General features: G+C 34.4%; 1 protein-coding gene across 4 annotated transcripts in view; it reads left to right on the top strand.

Annotated features, from left to right (window-relative positions):
* The window catches only part of DENND4A (DENN domain containing 4A), a 136,417-nt gene that overhangs the window by 57,327 nt on the left and 59,014 nt on the right, over positions 1 to 20,076 (top strand). For all 4 annotated transcript variants that reach the window (XM_034994583.1, XM_034994582.1, XM_034994581.1 and 1 more), the window contains exons 6-14: positions 86 to 255; positions 1,532 to 1,773; positions 4,427 to 4,493; positions 6,118 to 6,176; positions 8,343 to 8,487; positions 8,772 to 8,947; positions 13,316 to 13,416; positions 16,001 to 16,219; positions 17,533 to 17,678. In XM_034994583.1, coding sequence (XP_034850474.1) covers positions 86 to 255; positions 1,532 to 1,773; positions 4,427 to 4,493; positions 6,118 to 6,176; positions 8,343 to 8,487; positions 8,772 to 8,947; positions 13,316 to 13,416; positions 16,001 to 16,219; positions 17,533 to 17,678 — 1,325 coding nt within the window. The remainder of the gene's footprint in view (positions 1 to 85; positions 256 to 1,531; positions 1,774 to 4,426; positions 4,494 to 6,117; positions 6,177 to 8,342; positions 8,488 to 8,771; positions 8,948 to 13,315; positions 13,417 to 16,000; positions 16,220 to 17,532; positions 17,679 to 20,076) is intronic.

The raw sequence follows: 20,076 nt of genomic DNA, 5'->3' as shown, positions 1-20,076 counted from the left end.
ATAATAAGGCATTTTAGCATCATTCATATTATGAGCACCTAAGTTCAAGAGCTGATGACCTAATATTTATTATTGTTTTTTATAGGTCTAATTTGTAGGTATCCTCAAGAAGATTATGAATCTTTCCCACTCCCAGAATCTGTTCCCCTATTTTGTTTACCAATGGGTGCAACTATTGAATGCTGGCCACCAAATAGCAAATACCCTCTCCCTGTATTTTCTACATTTGTGTTAACTGGAGCCTCAGCTGAAAAGGTACTGTGTGTTTTAACTAGTATCAACAAATTTCTTGTATATTATTAAGTCTTAAGTTTTATATAATGTAAGCAACAGTAGAAATAACTGGTTAAATTGAATCTATTATACATACTTCTTCCACTTGATTAAAATAACTATATACAGAGATAAAGGAAAAGAGAATTTTCATTCTGTCCCATATACCCAATGCTTTTTTGTGAATATGGTGAAAGATTTTTTTATCATCAAATGATGATCCCTTTACTGCTTCACTTTCTGTGATACAGAAGCTTTGAGAGTAATAGAAAAGACATTATTAAATATGCAAAGCTATTTGGAATTATAGACTATTATAGTTGGAAAGGACCTTGGAAATCATCTAGTCTAACATCCTCATTTTATAGATTGGGAAATTGAGGTCCAGAGAAATTTAGTGAATTGCCTGAAGCTGGAATATATATTTCCTTATCTAAAATTCTGTCCCACTCTCTACTAAATAATTATTTTCAGTTACTTTCTTTTTTTTTCTTTTTTAAAGATTTTATTTATTTATTTGACAGAGAGAGGGAGAGCACAAGCAGGGGGAGCTGCAGGCAGAGGGAGAAGCAGGCTCCCCACTGAGCAGAGAGCCCGATATGGATGGAGCTCGATCCCAGGACCCTGGGATCATGACCCAAGCCGAAGGCAGACGCTTAACGACTAAGCCACCCAGGCGCCCTTTCAGTAACTTTTTTGTAGAGAATATTGATACAGTTGCTTTCAGTCTTCAGAAAACAAACTCAGTTTAATTAAAACACGTTTTTTGGGGGAAGGGGCACCTGGGTGACTCAATCTTTAAGCATCTGCCTTCATCTCAGGTCATGATCCCAGAGTCCTGGGATCGAGCCCCGCATCAGGCTTCCTGCTACGCTGGAAGCCTGCTTCTCCCTCTCCCACTCCCTCTGCTTGTGTTCCTCTCTTGCTGTCTCTCTCTCTCTCTCTCAAAATAAATAAATAAAATCTTTAAAAAAAATTTTTTTTAAAAACACCTTTTTTTTCAATAATGAGATGTGAGAGTAGCACTGTGTAGTTTTGTGTGTGTGTGTGTGTGTGTGTGTTTTAATGTACTTGAAGAAAGCAACAGTGATGTTTGCTTACTGCTGTGTTCCTGGTACCTGGCACCTTGCCTGGCTCATAGGCATGTAAATGGCTCATAAGGGTCTAGCTCGTAATGGCTCATCCATTAAATATTTAATTATGTGATTTGAATAAATGATATAAGGTGTATTTATTAAATATATTACTTGTTTTCCAGGTCTATGGTGCTGCTATTCAGTTTTATGAACCATACTCTGAGGAGAATCTCACAGAAAAACAGAGACTTCTTTTGGGTTTAACATCATCAGCAGATGGGAAATCTGATCATTCCAAAACAATTCACACTAATAAATGCATCTGTCTTCTTTCTCACTGGCCTTTTTTTGATGCATTCAGGAAGTTTTTGACTTTTCTGTATCGTTACTCTATCTCTGGACCTCATGTCCTTCCAATTGAGAAGTAAGTTAGAGAAGCCTTTTTCACTCAAAATTTGGTAGATCTTTCCATTATGTGTGGTATGTTTGTAATTATATGGAAACTAGGTTTTTTAAGAGTTATTTGAAAAAAAAGTTTAGTTATTTCAATCAGGTAGTATTTCTCTATTATACTTTTATAGTCGTTACTTTAATTTTTTTTTAAGTTTATTTATGTATTTAGTGATTTCTGCACCCAACATGGGTCTCAAACTCATGACCCCGAGATCCAGAGTTGTGTGCTCTTCTGACTGAGCCAGCCAGGTGCCCCACAGTCATGTTATTTTAAATGATTTTATCTCTTAACAAAATGAAATGAATGTCTCATTTTTGAAGCTCTTGTGAAGTTTGGAGATCCTATGTGGCAATTTTTAATTAGTTTTATAATTCTTATTTTTCAAATAATTTGGGTTTATTATGAACTTTTAAAAATATTCCCTATTTTTAGATATCATGAATTTAAAGAAAAATTAGATAAACACATTCTTTATTCTTTTTAAAATTTCAGTGATTTACTTTTTTTTTTTAAAGATTTTATTTATTTATTTGACAGAGTGAGAGAGCACAAGCAGGGGAAGCAGCAGGCAGAGGGAGAGGGAGAAGCAGGCTCCCCGCTGAACAGAGAGCCCGATAATGGTCTCGATCCCAGGACCCTGGGATCCTGACTTGAGCTGAAGGCAGCCACTTAACCGACTGAGCCACCCAGGCGCCCCTCAGTGATTTACTTTAAAATCTCCAAAACTGAGTAACGTTTTATGCGGTAAAATTTGTTGCAAGTGAGATCTAAATATCTTCATTGTCTATTTGACTACTGTTTATTTTATACCATCTGTTACTCAAACTCTTTTGTATTCTTTTTTTTTTTTTAAAGATTTTATTTATTTATTTGAGGAGAGAATGAGATAGAGAGCATGAGAGGGGGGAGGGTCAGAGAGAGAAGCAGACTCCCTGGTGAGCAGGGAGCCCGACGTGGGACTCGATTCCGGGACTCCAGGATCATGACCTGAGCCGAAGGCAGTCACTTAACCAACTGAGCCACCCAGGCGCCCTCTCTTTTGTATTCTTAAGCAGAATTCTCTGACCCCCGTGACATTTGGGAAGTGATAGAATTATCATAAGAACATTCAGTGTACAATATTACTCTAATTTTTTCTTGTATTTTTTTTTACTCTCCTCTCAGTATTCTACTCTAGCAGTTAGCAGATTTTTTGGTCTCAGAACCCTTTTATACTCTTAAAAAATGAGGACCCCCCCAAAGAGCTTTTCTTCATGTGTTTTATCTGCCTCATACCTATTTACTACAATGGAAATTTTTACTACAATAGAAATTAAATATTTACTACAATAGAAATTAAAATGGAGAAAATATTTAATAATATACTAAAATAATTACATGTTAACAAGTATCTTTTTTTGAAAAATAACTTTTCAAAAAAAATTAGTGAGAAGAGTGACATCGTCTGACATTTTTGCAAATCTCTAGTGTCTGGCCTAACTGAGCACATCAAGGTTCTCATACACACTTCTGCATTCAGTCTATCGCAATATGTTGTTTGGGTGAAAGTATATGAAAAAAACCTGGCTTCACACAAGTATTTAGGTAGAAAAGGGGAAGCATTTGAAAAGCCTTTTCAGATTATTGTGTGGATTTTCTGTTTTGATCACCAAAACTTGACAAAAGGTTTTTCACAGTGTGCAATCTAAAACCTTAGTAATGAACTTTCTCTGTTACATTAAAATCTGTTGGTTTTCCTCACTCTAGGTGGAACTTTTACACACACATGATTTTTGTAGCATCATACACTGGTCGTTTGGAAAATACTGGTTCATGGAGTTAACGTAGATAAATTTTACTATCAATGTAAAAAAATCACATTTGTTAATATCGCCACCTATTTCATCAGAAAAATTTTTTTAGTATTGAGAAGTTATCAAATACATGGTGACAAAATTCTAATTTTCACTTAAAATTTAATTTGTTTATTGAATTAAAATTGAAGTTAATTATTGGCAATAATACTATGAGGTAGTTTTCTTTTTCTTTTTTTCTTTAAAGATTTTATTTTTGAGTAATCTCTACACCCAGCGTGGGGGTCAAACTCACAACCCCGAGATCAAGAGTCACACTCTCCACCAACTGAGCCAGCCAGACACCCCTATGAGTTATTTTTCTTGAAGCAATAGGGTCACCTTATTCATTTCTATATAGAAGATACTTGCTGGCTACCCAACATTGGATAACCTTAATTTGTCAATTGTTCTTCCAAGGAAAAATGACATTCTGTGAGAAGAACAAAACAAAAATTAGGTTCTTTGGTACTGTCCCTATAACATGTTATATATTATCTCCTTAGGGAGAGGTAAAAGTTAAAATGGCTTTTGAGACATTGATAGCATAAACATTGTTGAATGTGAGGAAGTGTTAATATGAAAAGTTATTGGATTTAGGTAGAAGCAACTTTAATGTGACAAATGATTTCTGGTGTTATTTGTTCACTTGTTTTTGTAGTAGCAGGGATTTCGAAATTGTAAGTACACAGAGCATTTGACTCAACTTGGACTTGTGGTGACATGTTGACCTTTATAGTATATGGCATTCACTTTGGAATCAATTGGGTTCTTGTCTGTTTGTTTTTAAGGCATATTTCTCATTTTATGCATAAAGTTCCTTTTCCATCTCCTCAGAGACCACGGATTTTAGTTCAGGTATGATTTTCTTGATATAAGTGCCCTATTAAATCATTATTGGCTCTGTCAAAATGTACCATAAGAATAACAATTTTAAATGGAGGGAAAGAACAAATGTGGTCAAAAGAATCAGATAGTAGTTCATGTTGGAGTTTGGGCCCTTAGTGTTTTATTAACTGCCTCCCAGGCAGACATCTAATGTTTCCCCTTAGGTAAAAGGTTGAAGAGTTAAAGTAGTTGGCAGGAGACATTTTGAACATACAAAAAGGGACTTCTTTCCCCTAAATTTGTTCTAAGTATTTGAAAGTTTGTCTTTGCCTTTGGCATTTATTCCCGAAGTTAAATGTATTAGAATAGACATTAGGAAAAGTTGTGTGTTTTTTCATATATTATGCAGGAAGGGAAGGTTCATATCTTTGTGACGGGAAAGTTCAAAATGAACATAAATTATTTTCCCTACATCTTGTCCCAATTGACTGTATCTTTTCTCTTTTGTTTACATTTCTTTTTTGTTTGTGCTCTTGATCTGCCTATTTAATCACCATTTACAAAGTGATTTATATAAAGAAAATATTTTTATGTATTATCACTATATGTGCCTTACTGTATTTATCACAGCCCTTAATGGGGGTGGGGTATCATTCAAAATTTAGAAGTATTTGGCAAATAGGTATTTATAAATTTGTGGAAATATGCATAAATATGCATAAATTTAAGTATGTAGATAAAACAATTGCACTATAATATTGATACAGATAAAAAAATCTAGAAAAAAATACCATTTTTATAATCTTAATAATCAGTCTGTATTATCCACATGTCTTCTTGGTATTTGGTGCCAGAATATATATATATAGCAGATTCAGTTTGAATACACATAAAAGATTTCTTTTGTGACAGAAGTTGGCAATTTTTTTTCTGCTGAGGACCAAACAGTAAATATTTTAGTCTTTATAGGCCATGCCATCTCTGTCAAAACTACTCAGCTCTTATTGTGCCAAAACAGCTATAGATAATACCCAAATGAATGAGCATGGCTAGTGTTCTAATAAAACTTTATTTATAAAAACAGGTGGCCTGTGGATTTGCCCTGGAGGCCATAGGTTTGCTAACCCTAATTTTGTGGTATTAAATGAATAATTTAGTCTTTCAATAAAATTTTATTAAAGTGGCATCAGGGGAAAGAGAATTCAGAGTAGGAAGTTAGTAAGAAGAGGTCAGTGGTTAGGACATGCTATTCAGGATCTTACTAAGTGATATGAACAGTTCCTATACTGGTTTTGGGGTTTTTTTTTTTAAAGATTTTATTTATTTATTTGACAGAGACACAGCGAGAGAGGGAACACAAGCAAGGGGGAGTGGGAGAGGGAGAAGCAGGCCTCCCGCGGAGCAAAGAGCCCGATATGGGACTCGATCCCAGGACCCTGGGACCATGACCTGAGCCGAAGGCAGTCGCTCAACAACTGAGCCACCCAGGCGCCCTCCTATACTGGTTAATGCATATATTGAAACTTCATGGACATCATAATTAGCCTATATATATATATATATATATTTTTTTTTTTTTTTTTTTTTTTACCAGAAAGTAGTGTTTAAAGCTCATCTTTATATTTCAAACACTTTATTGTAAATTTTCTTCCAGTTATCACCACATGATAATCTGATTCTCAGTCAACCTGTTTCTTCACCTCTTCCACTAAGGCAAGTAAAAGTTCATTTCTACTTATGTTTCTCCAAATCTAGTGTGAGCTAAAGTGACATTCAAATACTTTCACTTTCCTCGGTAGAATTTCAAATATTGATGGAAATACTTCTCATTTAACTGTTTCTTACCTAAATTCCTTTTACTTAAAGGAAAAAGAAAAACCTTTACAATAGTTTGGTATTTTGTGTATCAAGTACTTACTATTACATAAATAGGTATATATAGAGAGAGTTTGAGTATGAAAACAATTATTTTTAGCTTTAAATACTCTCTGAACAGCATTCAAATGCAATTAATTTTAAATTTAACCCACAAATAAAAAGATACTCCTAAATACTAACCATGAATAAAACAAGGTAGTTCATCACTTAGAAGTTAAGAGAAATTATGAAATATGTTTTTTCTAAAGTATTACTTCTTGAAATGTAATTAGCTATGTAATTTTCTAGCAGAGAAATAGTTACAATATAATTAAGTTATTTTGTAGCACATACCTAAGGGAGACCAGCTGCCATCTTTGACATTAATTTTGTAAGAATTGCAGATTATTTCATCACTAGGTCTTGGTCCAGAGTGACCAGTGTTTTCTTAACCTTTGTTTGAGCTGAAAATAAACTAGAAATACTGACTGAGACTATGTATAAAATGATCATAAACTACCCAAGAGGCTTTTTTTTTCAGTAACAACTTTATTGATATAATTCACATGCTGTACAATTCATCCAGTTAAATTGTACAGTTCAGTGGTTATATTCACTCTGTGAATATAGAGATATAGAGAGATCATTGTAATCAATTTTAGACCATTTATATCACTCTAAAAGAGAAACCCTGTGCCCTTTAGCAGTTACCCCACCCCTCCCCATTTCTCCCATTTCTACGCACACAAACACACACACGCTCCCCAGCCCAGGGCAACCATGAATCTACTTTCTGTCTCTACAGATTTGCCCAGATTTGCCTATTCTGGATATTTCATATAAATAGAATCATATAATATGTGACCTTTTGGGTTTGGCTTCTTTCACTTATAATAGTATGTCCAAAGTTCATCCGTGTTGTATCATCATTACTTTATTCCTTTCTGTTTCCAACAAATATTCCATTATATGGATAGACCACATTTTATTTATTCATTTTTCAGTTGATGGACATTTGGCTTGTTTCTAGTTTTTGGCTACAATAAATAATGTTGCTCTGAACATGCACAAGTTTTTTGTGGACATGTTTCCATTTCTCCAAAAAACTTGTTAATAGTTTTGCTTTATTTAAAAAAAGTTAATTCGGTGCAGCCAGTTATTTAGCATTATAAAGACAACATACTGATTGGCTTACTGCATCACTTACTTTATCAGTTCAGTATTTTGTTACCACACAGAATGTCTCAGTTTGGGTTATTAATTTGCTTTGTATGTATATACCATCACTTGACTTGGTAGCTCTTGATTTCATATTACTATTATCATTACATTACTAAAGATAATCTATTTGTAAATCCAAATTTTAATATGTATATTTACCTTAAGGGAAGACCAAAAGTGATGTATTTTTTTCTTTTTTTCTTTTTTTTAAAGATTTTATTTATTTATTTGATAGAGACACAACGAGAGAGGGAACACAAGCAGGGGGAGTGGGAGAGGGAGAAGCAGGCTCCCCGCAGAGCAGGGAGCCCGATGCGGGACTTGATCCCAGGACCCTGGGATCATGACCTGAGCCGAAGGCAGTCGCTTAACCAACTGAGCCACCCAGGCGCCCCGTCATGTATTTTTTTCTGATAATTACCATGAAAGATGAGAAATTAAAAAACAAACTTCCATTGAACAGATTTGCTTTCAACCAAAGCATCCCTCTTATAGATTGAATTCTTTATTTGGACATTATCTACATAGCAGATCTTTTTCTGAAAAGAAAAATGACTTTTCATTTTCCATATTGAATACAATGCAGAAAAATCGAATAATTTTGAAACTTCAGAAAACTTCATTGTTTTCATAACATGTTTCTGATGAGTGTTTTCCACACATAAGGGCAGCAGTCACATTTAAAGTTGAATAAATAATATAATCCTACCCTAATCATGACCTTTTTTCATTATTTTGGATAATGAGGCATTTGAATTTTTTTAATTGTATTTTTTTCTTTTTTTTTTTTTGGATTGACAGTGGTGGCAAGTTTTCAACACTACTTCAAAATTTAGGCCCTGAAAATGCTGTCACACTACTGGTGTTTGCAGTAACAGAACATAAGATTCTCATCCATTCCTTACGGCCTTCCGTGCTTACTAGTGTGACAGAAGCATTAGTGTCTGTGAGTATCGGAGTTCTTATTGGCAATCAATTTTGTTTTAAACCTAATTTATTCATTTAATTTAAAGCTACTTTAAGACTTAGCTAAAATTCAGAGAGTAATGAATTTTTATGTTGTGAAAAAATACTAATTTTCTGACCATTAATATTAGTTATAAATATTTAATTTGTTATCAAATGTTAGACTTTAGGTTGAATATTTAAAAGACAGTTTTGTGTGTATGCTGATAAATCATGCTTCAATGTCAAACACCTGAATACTTTCCTATCTTTTGTTTATCCAAGATGATTTTCCCTTTCCACTGGCCATGCCCGTATGTTCCTCTCTGCCCACTGGCTTTAGCAGATGTCTTGAGTGCCCCATGTCCATTCATAGTAGGAATCGATTCAAGATATTTTGATCTCTATGACCCTCCACCAGATGTTAGTTGTGTTGACCTAGATACCAACACCATTTCTCAGTAAGTACATTTTAGTGATTCTATACCCAATAATTTACAACTTCATAGTGTATGTATGTAATTGTATATTTTATGAATGTTAATTAGAAATTCCTTTGAGCTGTATTATTTTTATATTTGGGGTTATTACCATTTTGAATCAACTCATACTATTTTTTTTTTAAGATTTTATTTATTTTAGAGAGAGAATGAGAGTGCGAGAGCTGGGGAAGGGGCAGAAGGAGAGGGAGAGAAGCTCAAGCAGACTCCATGCTGAGCACAGAGCCCAACATGGAGCTCGATCTCACCACCCTGAGATCGTGACCTGAACCAAAATCAGGAGTCAGATGCTTAACCAACTGAGCCACCCAGACACCCCCAACTCATACTGTTCAGTGGGATAAATTTAGGGTATTAGAGAGGTTTTACTGTAAAGAAAATATATATTTAATCCTCAGATCTTTAAATATTTAAGAAACATAATCATAATCTTAGAAATTTAGCAGAAGGGAATTGAGGTTAGAAATAGAAAAATTTATTTTCCATTTTCCAGATGAGTGGGAGTGAAATCACAAATTGAATTGGAATGCTTAGTATTTCAATTCTATTTCTAGTCTTGTGTAATACTATTAGAATGCTAATACTTCAAGAAAAATTTATATACTGCTTTAAAATTTCTAAATAACTTTTAAATTATACATGATTTTATCACCTTTATACTTTAGGAATATTAGGACTTTATAAGTTTCCCTCTCTTTTTACTGGAATAATATTGAAATTGTTGTAGCTACTGGAGCTAAAAAAAACTTACAGTTTTTTTATAATTCAGTTCTCTTGTACTGTTTATTTTCAAGTTAATCATACTTAAGCTATTCAGGGAAGAAGAAAAATTGATCCAATGACCACACTGCATTCACAGGACATACTTAAAATAAGTCTATCAGTAAAGCCCAAAAGCTGGTACACCTTTTACAACTTAAATATGTGTATATGCAATAGATTTTTCTCCATTTTTAATAAGCATATTTCATATTAAAGCCTTTTGATTTAATATTATAATCATATTAATTCTAATCTTGTCATATGTCGAAACCTCAAGTGCCTAAACCACTAGAAAAAATAGTTTTCTATTACAGAAAAAATAATATATAATATAGAAAATATATAAAATGATAAATAATATATTATAGCAAAAGAATACTTTTCTATTATAAAGCATATACACTGTCAAAAAGCTTTTTTTCAGACAACACTTAACCAAGAAAACATGGGATATACTTTGGGCATAAAAGCCATTTTATATATGGGGTTTACAGAATCAAAGATTTTTTACCAGGAACATGTCATTCATTACCAGGAATATTTAAATCTTTAAATGTTAAAGTAATATCTCTTTTCTTTGCCAGTTGTTACATGACACAATGCTTTTAAAAATTGAAATTAAGGGTGGTGAATTAGTATATACTGTATTTATTATGGTAATAAATTACATTACCCTCTTTTTATACTTTCCAGTTTGTTAAAAGAATTTTTTTAATTTTATGTTTTTGTTTTGATCACTAATGAGTTAATCAAAGAAAACATGAGTCATTTGCACTCCTCAGTAGTCTTCCTTCTTGTTATTATCCTTCCATAGAAGGACTAAACTAGTGAATTAACAGCTTTCTGCTTTCCTTCATCCAGAATTTCTGGAACCTCAATCTGAAATTTGAAAGAAAAACAAGTTCTGAGTATGCAATTTTGGTTTCTTTTTCCCTCTCTTAGATACATAGATACAGAGTATGTTATGCATGTCAATAAATTTTTGAAGAAAGGGAAATTAATATCTGGTATGTACTAGGCATAAAGCTGTATGCATCGCCTGTGTTGTCTCATCTTATTCTTTTGTTCAATGAATTTCTCTTTTCCCTTTTTTATATATAGCAAAAAAAAGTCCATCTAACAAATATATTATTGTTGTCATTTAATCTTAGAACTGGTGACAAATTCTTTGTATTTTGTGAGGTAGTTTTTATTAACCCCTCTGACAGGTAAGGAAACCAGAGCTTAGATTTTTAAGTAATTTTTCAGAAGGCACATACTGCCAGCTGGATTTTGAAACCATCACTGTCCAGCTCCAAACCCACTACCTCTGCCACTAATTACTGGCTATTTATGTAATAGTAATCTTGTAAATGGAAATCACCATGAATAAAAATGCAGAAGGCTATCATAGATGCAAACTCAGGTACTAAATAAGACTCTCCTACCCAGCCAAGTTTTATTTTTTTTTAATTTTTTTTTTTTTTTTAAAGATTTTATTTATTTATCTGAGACAGAGAGAATGAGAGAGACAGAGAGCACATGAGAGGGAGGAGGGTCAGAGGGAGAAGCAGCCTCCTCACCGAGCAGGGAGCCCGATGCGGGACTCGATCCCGGGACTCCAGGATCATGACCTGAGCCGAAGGCAGTCGCTTAACCAACTGAGCCACCCAGGCGCCCCCCCAGCCAAGTTTTAGAGTGAAGACATCAAGGGCAAGAGGAGGAAGTTATGTGAATAAATTACAGAAATTAGGTGTAATGCACAGATACCAAGATTCTGTTCATTTATGCTGCAGACATATTTTGAACTCCCTTTTTTGCTAGGCACTGGGAATAAAAAGGCAAACCAAGCATACTCCTTTCTCCTGTTGCTCATAATCTGGTTTTACAAGGCAAGCATGCACAAAGTGAATGATAAGGTACAGCGGGAGTGTGTGTTGCTAAGTTTTACCAAGAAAAAATAATGTAAAAAGTGTTCTACATTGTCTTCTCACTGTAATGCAGGATTCTATACTCCTGGTCACATTATAAATGAAATATAACCTTCGCTGTAGGACATCTGCAACTGACCCTGTCCTCTCTGTATTTTTTCCTCATTTGTGGAAAGATAGGGTAGATTCCAAGACAGTGGTTCTTGGTCAGCCTAAGCTTTCCCATCCATTCTTTTTTCTTTGTTTAGTTTCCAAGGTGATAATTTTGCCCTTTTTGTTCTGTGGGAAGTACAGGGAACATAAAAAAAAAATTCAACTTCCACTGCACACCTGGACTTTATTATTGTCTTTAGAACATGAGTGATTTACTTTTCTTCTTTTTCTCTCCATTTTTCAAGTTTTCTAAAAAGAAAAAAAAAGTACTCATGGCTTTTAAAGTACAAAAAAAGATTTACTAAATAAAGAATGGAGGGGCGCCTGGGTGGCTCAGTCATTAAGCGTCTGCCTTCAGCTCAGGTCATGATCCCAGGGTCCTGGGATCGAGCCCCGCATCGGGCTCCCTGCCTTTCGGGAAGCCTGCTTCTCCCTCTCCCACTCCCCCTGCTTGTGTTCCCTCTCTCGCTGTCTCTCTGTCAAATAAATAAATAAAATCTTAAAAAAAAAAAAAAAGGAATGTAATCAACAAAGCTATAGTTAAGTCCAAAAGCTTTATGGTGTTTTATCACTGTGTTCTTTTCTTCTCTTACCCCATGTATAGTTTGAAGAATGGCCATGTTACAATAATTGTAATAAAGGAGAGTATAGGAGTTTGTCTTAGAAACAAAGCTACCACTTTCAAGCAGATACCCTCTTTTATAGTTATAAAAGTATCTTGGAATGTTATCCTTATCCAAATAATTTAATATTATAGATTAGTTCTTTTCTGAAACAAAAACAAATTTTACTTTTACTTGTAGGAAACTAAGAAACTCAATATTTAAATATACCCAAGAATTCTGATAAGCTTTCTGGATCATCAGTTCATTTTTTCTATATGAGTTCAAGTTTTCCATAGTGCTTTTTCTTAGAGTCTATAAGAGAGAAACCTCCAGTTGGTAAGATTGTCCCAGTATTTAGGTATCTAAAGTCTTTTAAATGAGGTTTTGAGTAATGACCACCATATTGTTTGTAGTGATTAGTATGATTCCAATGCAAGTGGAATTTACTCAGTACCAACATAATTATAAATTTTTTTAAAAATTTTTTAAAGTATTTTATTTATTCATTTGACAGAGAGAGAGCATGAGCAGGGGGGAGGCAGGCAGAGGGAGATGGAGAAGCAGACTCCCCACTGACCAGAGAGCCCAACATGGGGCTCGATCTCAGGACCCTGAGATCATGACCTGAGCCGAAGACAGACACTTAACCAACTGAGCCACCCAGGCGCCCCCATAATTATAAATTTTTGAGCTATATTTAATACAAGGTTCTTCCCTCATGTAAATTAATTTTTAAATATTCTGCATTCTAACTTACCCCTGTGGTATTTTTCTCCTATTAATTAGAATGTTTTGTATGTGTCTTATTTTTTGTTCAATGAATTTCTCTTTTCCCTTTTTTATATATAGCAAAAAAAAGTCCATCTAACAAATATATTATTGTTGTCATTTAATCTCAGAACTGGTGACAAGAAAAATGTAGCCTGGAAGATACTTCCAAAGAAACCATGTAAAAATCTGATGAACACACTGAATAATTTGCACCAGCAGTTGGCAAAATGTAAGTATATAACTTAATTAAAGGAAGTAATTTAATCTGAAAAAGGACTCCAATTACTTTGCCTTACTTGTAAAAGGATACTGTTTATTTTATCTGAGGGAAATGTTTTTATAATCTTAAGGGTAAGTGAACATTAAAGCAAAATTTGTTAGAAGCTGAATAGGAAATTTATAAAATTTACATTTTATATCTACTACATTTTCATAGAACCATTTTAGAATAATAAAATTCAAAAAGAGGTTAAGGTGATTGTTTTCTTTAATTTTACCATTATTGAAATACCAGGGAAAAAATAAGGGTTTCCTCTTGTATATTTTCTTCATACATAGAAGTTTCGTTTTGAAAATTTAAGACAGATGGTTTAAATTAGAAAATGCTGATGATTTTAGTGGGGTGAGAGCTGGGTCATATGCTTTTCACTTTCCATGGATCTTAATGCTAAGCTTACCTCAAATAATTTGAAAATAGAAGCTTGCCAAATGCATTAGGAAATTAATCAAAATGAAAATTGATTAAGATATGGAATACTTTAGTAAAAAGCTTATATAAGAATACCTTGTCAGTGATCCAGAGATACATATAAGAAGAATTAAACCTTCATTTATTTAATCCTCTTGGTACTTATAACAGTGGCTCATTCAGGGCCCATAAATTAATACCTATTGTATGAAAAATGGCCAGTGATAGTGTAGCAATATTTGAGGTTCTCAACTATGTATTTATCATTTATCTAATCTTCTTGGTATTTTATAACAATGGCTCATTCAGGGCCCATAATTTAATACTTACTAAATTATTGTGTGAAAAATGGTCAGTAATGGTACAGCAATATTTGAGGTTCTTGTTTATGTATTAGGTGAAATGTAAACATAGGAAGGGGCCTACATCCTTGAGGGTTCACAGTGCCTGTAGAGTTGGAAATAGCATGGAAGAAGACAGTGTTTCCAAAGTAAACCTTACAATAAGCAGATAATTTGGAAGCAGCTCGTAAGGACTGGGATATGAAAACAGTGATGTCAAATAGAACAACATTTTATCTTATGGAACAAATAAATTATGTATAGAATTTTACTTAAGCTAACTACTTAATTGCTTTCTAACAAGGCATGTACTTCTTTTAAATGGCTGAGAAGTCCAGCAGCTTTTGTAGCAATATTTAAAATATTATTAAAATCAATGAAATAGCCCATCCAGCTCAACTGAAGGGCAGGAACTTAAAACTATAAACTTTTAAACAGTACTGATAATTAAGGATTGTGTAATACTTTACAGCTTCAGAACACTTTCACATACATAAGTTGAGGGAGGTAAAATAGCTTGTCAGAGATCATACAGTTAACAAGGATGAAGTTAGGATTAAAATCTAGGCCTTCTATATCAATGCCCACATTCTTCCTAGTACTGTTACTTTTTTAGACAATAAGAACTCCAGAAAAAAAACTAAGATGATTTATTGTTCCTCATATTTAAAAAAATTTTTTTAATTTTGAAACAATCACATTTTCCCTGACCTTTGAGAATAGATGCCCATCACCTCCAAATGGAATATATTTCCTACCAAAAAAATATATTCTCCTGCATCACTATAATATAACCATGAAAATCAGGAAATTAACACTGAGCATTACTGCCCACAGACCAGATTCTAGTTTTGTCAGTTATCATAATAATATTCTTTATAGCAAAATAATCCATTTCCAAATCAGATGTTATAATTTAGTTTCAAGTCTCTTTAATCTCCTTTTCTCCAAGCAGTCCCTTGATTTTTTCCTTCTTTTTCTTGATACTTTTGAAGATGATACTTACTGTCATAGAATGGTCCATGATGTGGGTTTGTCTGAGTGTCCTCATGATAAATACAGGTCATACATCTTTGGCAAGAATATCGCAGAAGTGACACTATCTTCCTTTCCTAGCATCCTTACCAGATCAGGCACTACCTCAATTTGTCCCGTAATTGATGAAGATGTTCACTTTGTGCACTTGGTTAAGGTGGTGTCTACCAGGCCTCTCTATTGTGAATTTATTATTTTACTACCTAAGGGCTTTAGCATTGAATTGTTCAGGAAGAGGAAGAGCTGTTTTTCACATTCTAAGCCTTGCGTGTTTTTCCCGTAGGCACTTATATTTTTTAAAAGGGAGGGTGGGTGGGCAGAGATAGGGCTAATGAATTTAACCCTGTATCCTGCTGATATGGTTGCTATGATTTTCATTTATTAGTTTATATATAGTTACTTCAGAACATGAATTTTTTTGATCGTAGTCAGATAAACAGGAATAATTTTATATTTACTTTGGTTGAAATACATGCAGCAGAGCCTAAAAAATGATGTAGCAAGCTTTGCTAGGGTTTACCTATTATGAAGTTGTATAAACACAGAGTTGAGGTAGCTTGAGCCCTTTTGAAAACAACACATTTATTTCTTTCAATTTTATTGAGATATAATTGACATACAGGACTGTGTAAGTTTAAGGTATACAGCGTAATGACTTGACTTACATATATAACAAATTTATATTGATATCTTTATGAACATTGGTTTTAAGAGTTTGGAGAAAACACTAACACTGATTTTCTTCACAGTGCAGCAGAGACCAAGAGATGATGGACTAATGGACTTAGCAATGAATGACTATGATTTTAATTCTGGAAAGAGGTTGCACATGATAGATTTGGAAATCCAAGAGGCATTTTTGTGTTTCATGGCCTCTATTTTAAAAGGTTATAGATCATACTTAAGACCAATAACACAAGCCCCGTCTGAGACAGCCACAGATGCATCCTCTCTTTTTGCCCTACAAGGTGAGTGATTGTATAGTTTTATAGTTTTCATAGTATTGAGTTTAACCTTATGATGATTCAGTTGTTTTCTGTGTTAATTAATAGCTCATGTTTATCAAAATACATACCTTTTTTGGAAGTATGTGAGGATCAACTTTGTTGGTAATCCATCTCCACAAAACTAGTTATTTCTCGGGCACATTAGTTATAATCCCATTAGCTAAATATTTGAAAAGCACAGAGCTTCCTAACCATGTAGGAATGTTGTATCACAGATGTGTTGAGATATTGATACTTTTAGCTTTCAGAGCAGCTAAGCAATGTTGGACACTCAAAGGAGCCCCTGGGATAGTCACCTCCAGGCATGAGCAGCCTCATTCATTTTACTTCAGTGTGCTTTATAAATACTACTTTCTGTTTGTGCCCCAAAGCAAAAGAAGTAGGAGAGCCCCAGAGTGCAGTTTCTGTCATAATACATATTTATTTTTCTCTTGTGGTATATAACATTTGCAAGAGAAATTCATTTAATATATATATATTGAGTTCCTCTAACTACTAGGTATATAGTGGTATGCAAAAGGTACATGGTCACAAAAAAAGAGAGAGAGAGAAAGACATGGTCACTTCTCCCATTGAGCTTATAGTCAAGAAGATAAGCAATTTGAAAATAATATGAATGAACACTTTATTTTACAACTTTAGATCACAGAAAGCCCTTCTGAGGAGTTTATGTCTGAGCCATGATCTCAGGGATGAGTAGAAATTAGCCAGGCAAAAGAAAAGTAGAAGACAGTTTTAAGCAGAGAGAACAGGTGGAAATAATTTGAGCATATGGGCCCAAAAGAAGGCCCAAATGTAGTGTAACTAACCATAGCGAGCAATGTGGAGCATGAAATCAGGAAATAAATTTTTACTCTGTTTCAGTAAGACACAGACATAAACAAATACTAGAAGAGATGTAACTGCTGTTTTGAGAAAAGCCAAATACATGGACAGAGAGTATGCCATGAGCATAGAACATGCAACACATTGGGAGGGAAAAAGCAATTTTAAAAATGCTTTCAAATTTACTACTTTATGTGTAATCTTCAAGGTAGTGGGGGACCACAGAGACAATTCTGGGTGAGGATTTGAAAGATCTAGGTTCAAGTTCCCTTCCTATTGCTATCTTTGTCAGGTCATATCCCTTTTCAGGGGTCTTAGTTTCTTTTTCTTCAAAGTGGTGGGTTGAGGGGGTATAGATGATGTGGTTAATCAAGTTTCTTCTGGCTTAAAATGTAATGAATCTTTGAATGATGCTATATTTTGTGACATTATGAATTTATGTTGAACAGCTTTCTTAAGAAGCCGGGACCGCTCACATCAAAAATTCTATAGCATGATGACCAAAACACAAATGTTCATTCGCTTCATTGAGGAATGTTCTTTTGTCAGTGATAAAGATGCAAGCCTGGCATTTTTTGATGATTGTGTAGATAAAGTAAGTAATAGTATGTCTACAGTGCCCTGACTTATTTTGTGTGATTGTTTTAAATGTTATGAGTGATAGTTTCTATTTAACTTTTATCAGCTTTTAACAAAATCTAAGTTCATTCCATTTCATCATTGACTCTTTATTATGAAAGTTCTGTTTGGGCTACTAGATATTATAGAGCACCTCTTAGGAGTACCTTGCAGGATTTTGCCAAATCATCAGTTTTATTTTAGCACTCAGGATCTGTAACCTTGCCTGCCCACTTACAGACTATGGGAGTTCTGTCCAAGTGTGTGGACCTCTAACCTGAACATCCTTAATTTTCACTTCTCCTTTTTGAGGATTGCCACGTGCTGACAGTAGGTGTAGAGCATAATGAATATTTCACTTGAATATTTTTACAATGTGGAAGTGAATTTGTAGCTGAAATTAAGTGCATTAATTGTGCTATTTTAAATTGATGTGTGAAACCTTCCCTTCCCCTTCAGTCCTAGTATCATTAGGTGGGGTGGAGCAAGGTGGGTATCCCTATGGAACAGAGAGGAGGTTGGGGAACAGTGGCCTAGAGTGGGGTGTCAAAAGCTGAATGGGATGAGGAAGGAGGAGCAGCCTAGCATTGGGTGTTGGAGCCCAAGCCAGGTGAAGATAGCATCCGTGTAAGGGGCAGCCTAGCATGGAGAATCAGAGGATGAGAGGATAAAAAGAGTGTCCATGCTAGGGGACAGACAGCTGCAGGGGGTCAGAAAAAATAGGATGAGAAGAATATCCATGCAGAAACAACGTGAATATCAGAGTCTGAGCAAGGTAAGGAGAGTGTCTCTACTGGGTAGGGGCAGCAAATGGGGTATCAGTGTTTGATCTGGATGAGGAAGATGCCAGCTTGGTGGGGGTAGAGGTTTGGTCTGGAAGTAGTTGTTGAAGCCAAATTAGGGTGAAGAAGTCATATGTGTGGGGAAGGGTGGTGGTAGAGATGGGAGAATATAGCATATGGGGGAATGGATCAAATAAATAAATATATTAAGGATAATGAAGTTAGTCACTGTCAGAGAAGGGACTTACAAATACAGAAAAGGAGAAAACCTGAATGAACTCTGTGGTATTAGAATGGAATTGAAGGTTTGATATATCATTGGTATTCAATATGTATAGACAAATATAGAAATAAATATAGATACAAGTATGTGTGTCTTTGTGTGTACAAACATATATTCCCTAGCTCTGTACACGGTGAGGACCTAGGAGCAGCCATCCCCAATAGCAATGAGTACACCTAATGCACAGATTCTGACTTCTAAATACCGTTTTCCACTAAAAGGAATTAGGACTCCTTGGAGAAATTACTGGGTCTAGGGCAAGGAAAGTACAAAATGAGCCCTGAAGTAGCTTGTGCTAGAAAACAAGGAATTGCTCCAAGAATAATGGAGACATGTTTTTTAAAACAACACCACACACATACAGGCAGATGCACGTGCCCGTGTGTGTATATGCACACACACACACATACAAAGACAAGCCAGCTTGAAGGGACTCCCACTGGTTACATCTGAGACAACTTGAACATCAAATGTTAGTAACAGATTATAACCCATTGAAAAAAAATAGGAAACTATGAGTTTACACAGATATCAATCAAGAGTCTGATGAGAAACAGGATTTTAGTTTCAAAGTACCTCTGCACAAAATACATATTAATTACAAAAGGGGAAAGAATAACTTTATGGTGGAATAGAATGCCTGGCAGACCCCATTTTTATCTAATCATCAAAGTAAACATCATCAATAGTGGAACAAATCAACCTATGCTTATAATAGGCCACAGTGAAAATACAACATCAACTCTATATTTCTGCTAAAGATGCATATAACCTGCATATCTCAAGGAAATATCATACAAACTCAAATTAAGTGACATTCTACAAAATACCTGTTCTGTAATCCATGAACTGTCAGGGTTAAGAAAATAAAGGAAAAATTGAGAAACTGTTCAAAAGTGAAGGAAACTGAAGAGACTTGACATGCAAATACAACGTATTGTTCTGAACTGGATGCTTTTGGCATAACATTATTAATATAATCATTAAAACTTGTATGTAGTTTGAGTATTAGACATTAGTAGTGTAACATGTTAATTTCCATTTTCATGTTGTGTTATGGTTAGATAAGAGAATGTCATTGTTTGTGGGAAGTACACACTAAAGTATTCAGGGGTGGTGGGTCATCAGGCCAGCAATTTACTCTGAAAAGATTAAGGGGGAAAAGTTGTTTTTTACATGAAAAGTTAACTATACTTGAAACTCTCGTATAAATTTGTGACTATATATACATAATGTTCATGATTTTATGCCCATGACAAGAGAAGAAAGGGAGAAAGCAAAGCTTTGTCATATATTTACTCAACAGGTTA

Source organism: Mirounga leonina, unplaced genomic scaffold, assembly GCF_011800145.1.
Source record: "Mirounga leonina isolate KUSES-001 unplaced genomic scaffold, KU_Mleo_1.0 Mir_91, whole genome shotgun sequence".
NCBI classification, from domain to species: Eukaryota; Metazoa; Chordata; class Mammalia; order Carnivora; family Phocidae; genus Mirounga; species Mirounga leonina.
The sequence above is the reverse complement of the archived record's forward strand: the minus strand, read 5'-3'. Positions and strand labels throughout refer to the sequence as shown.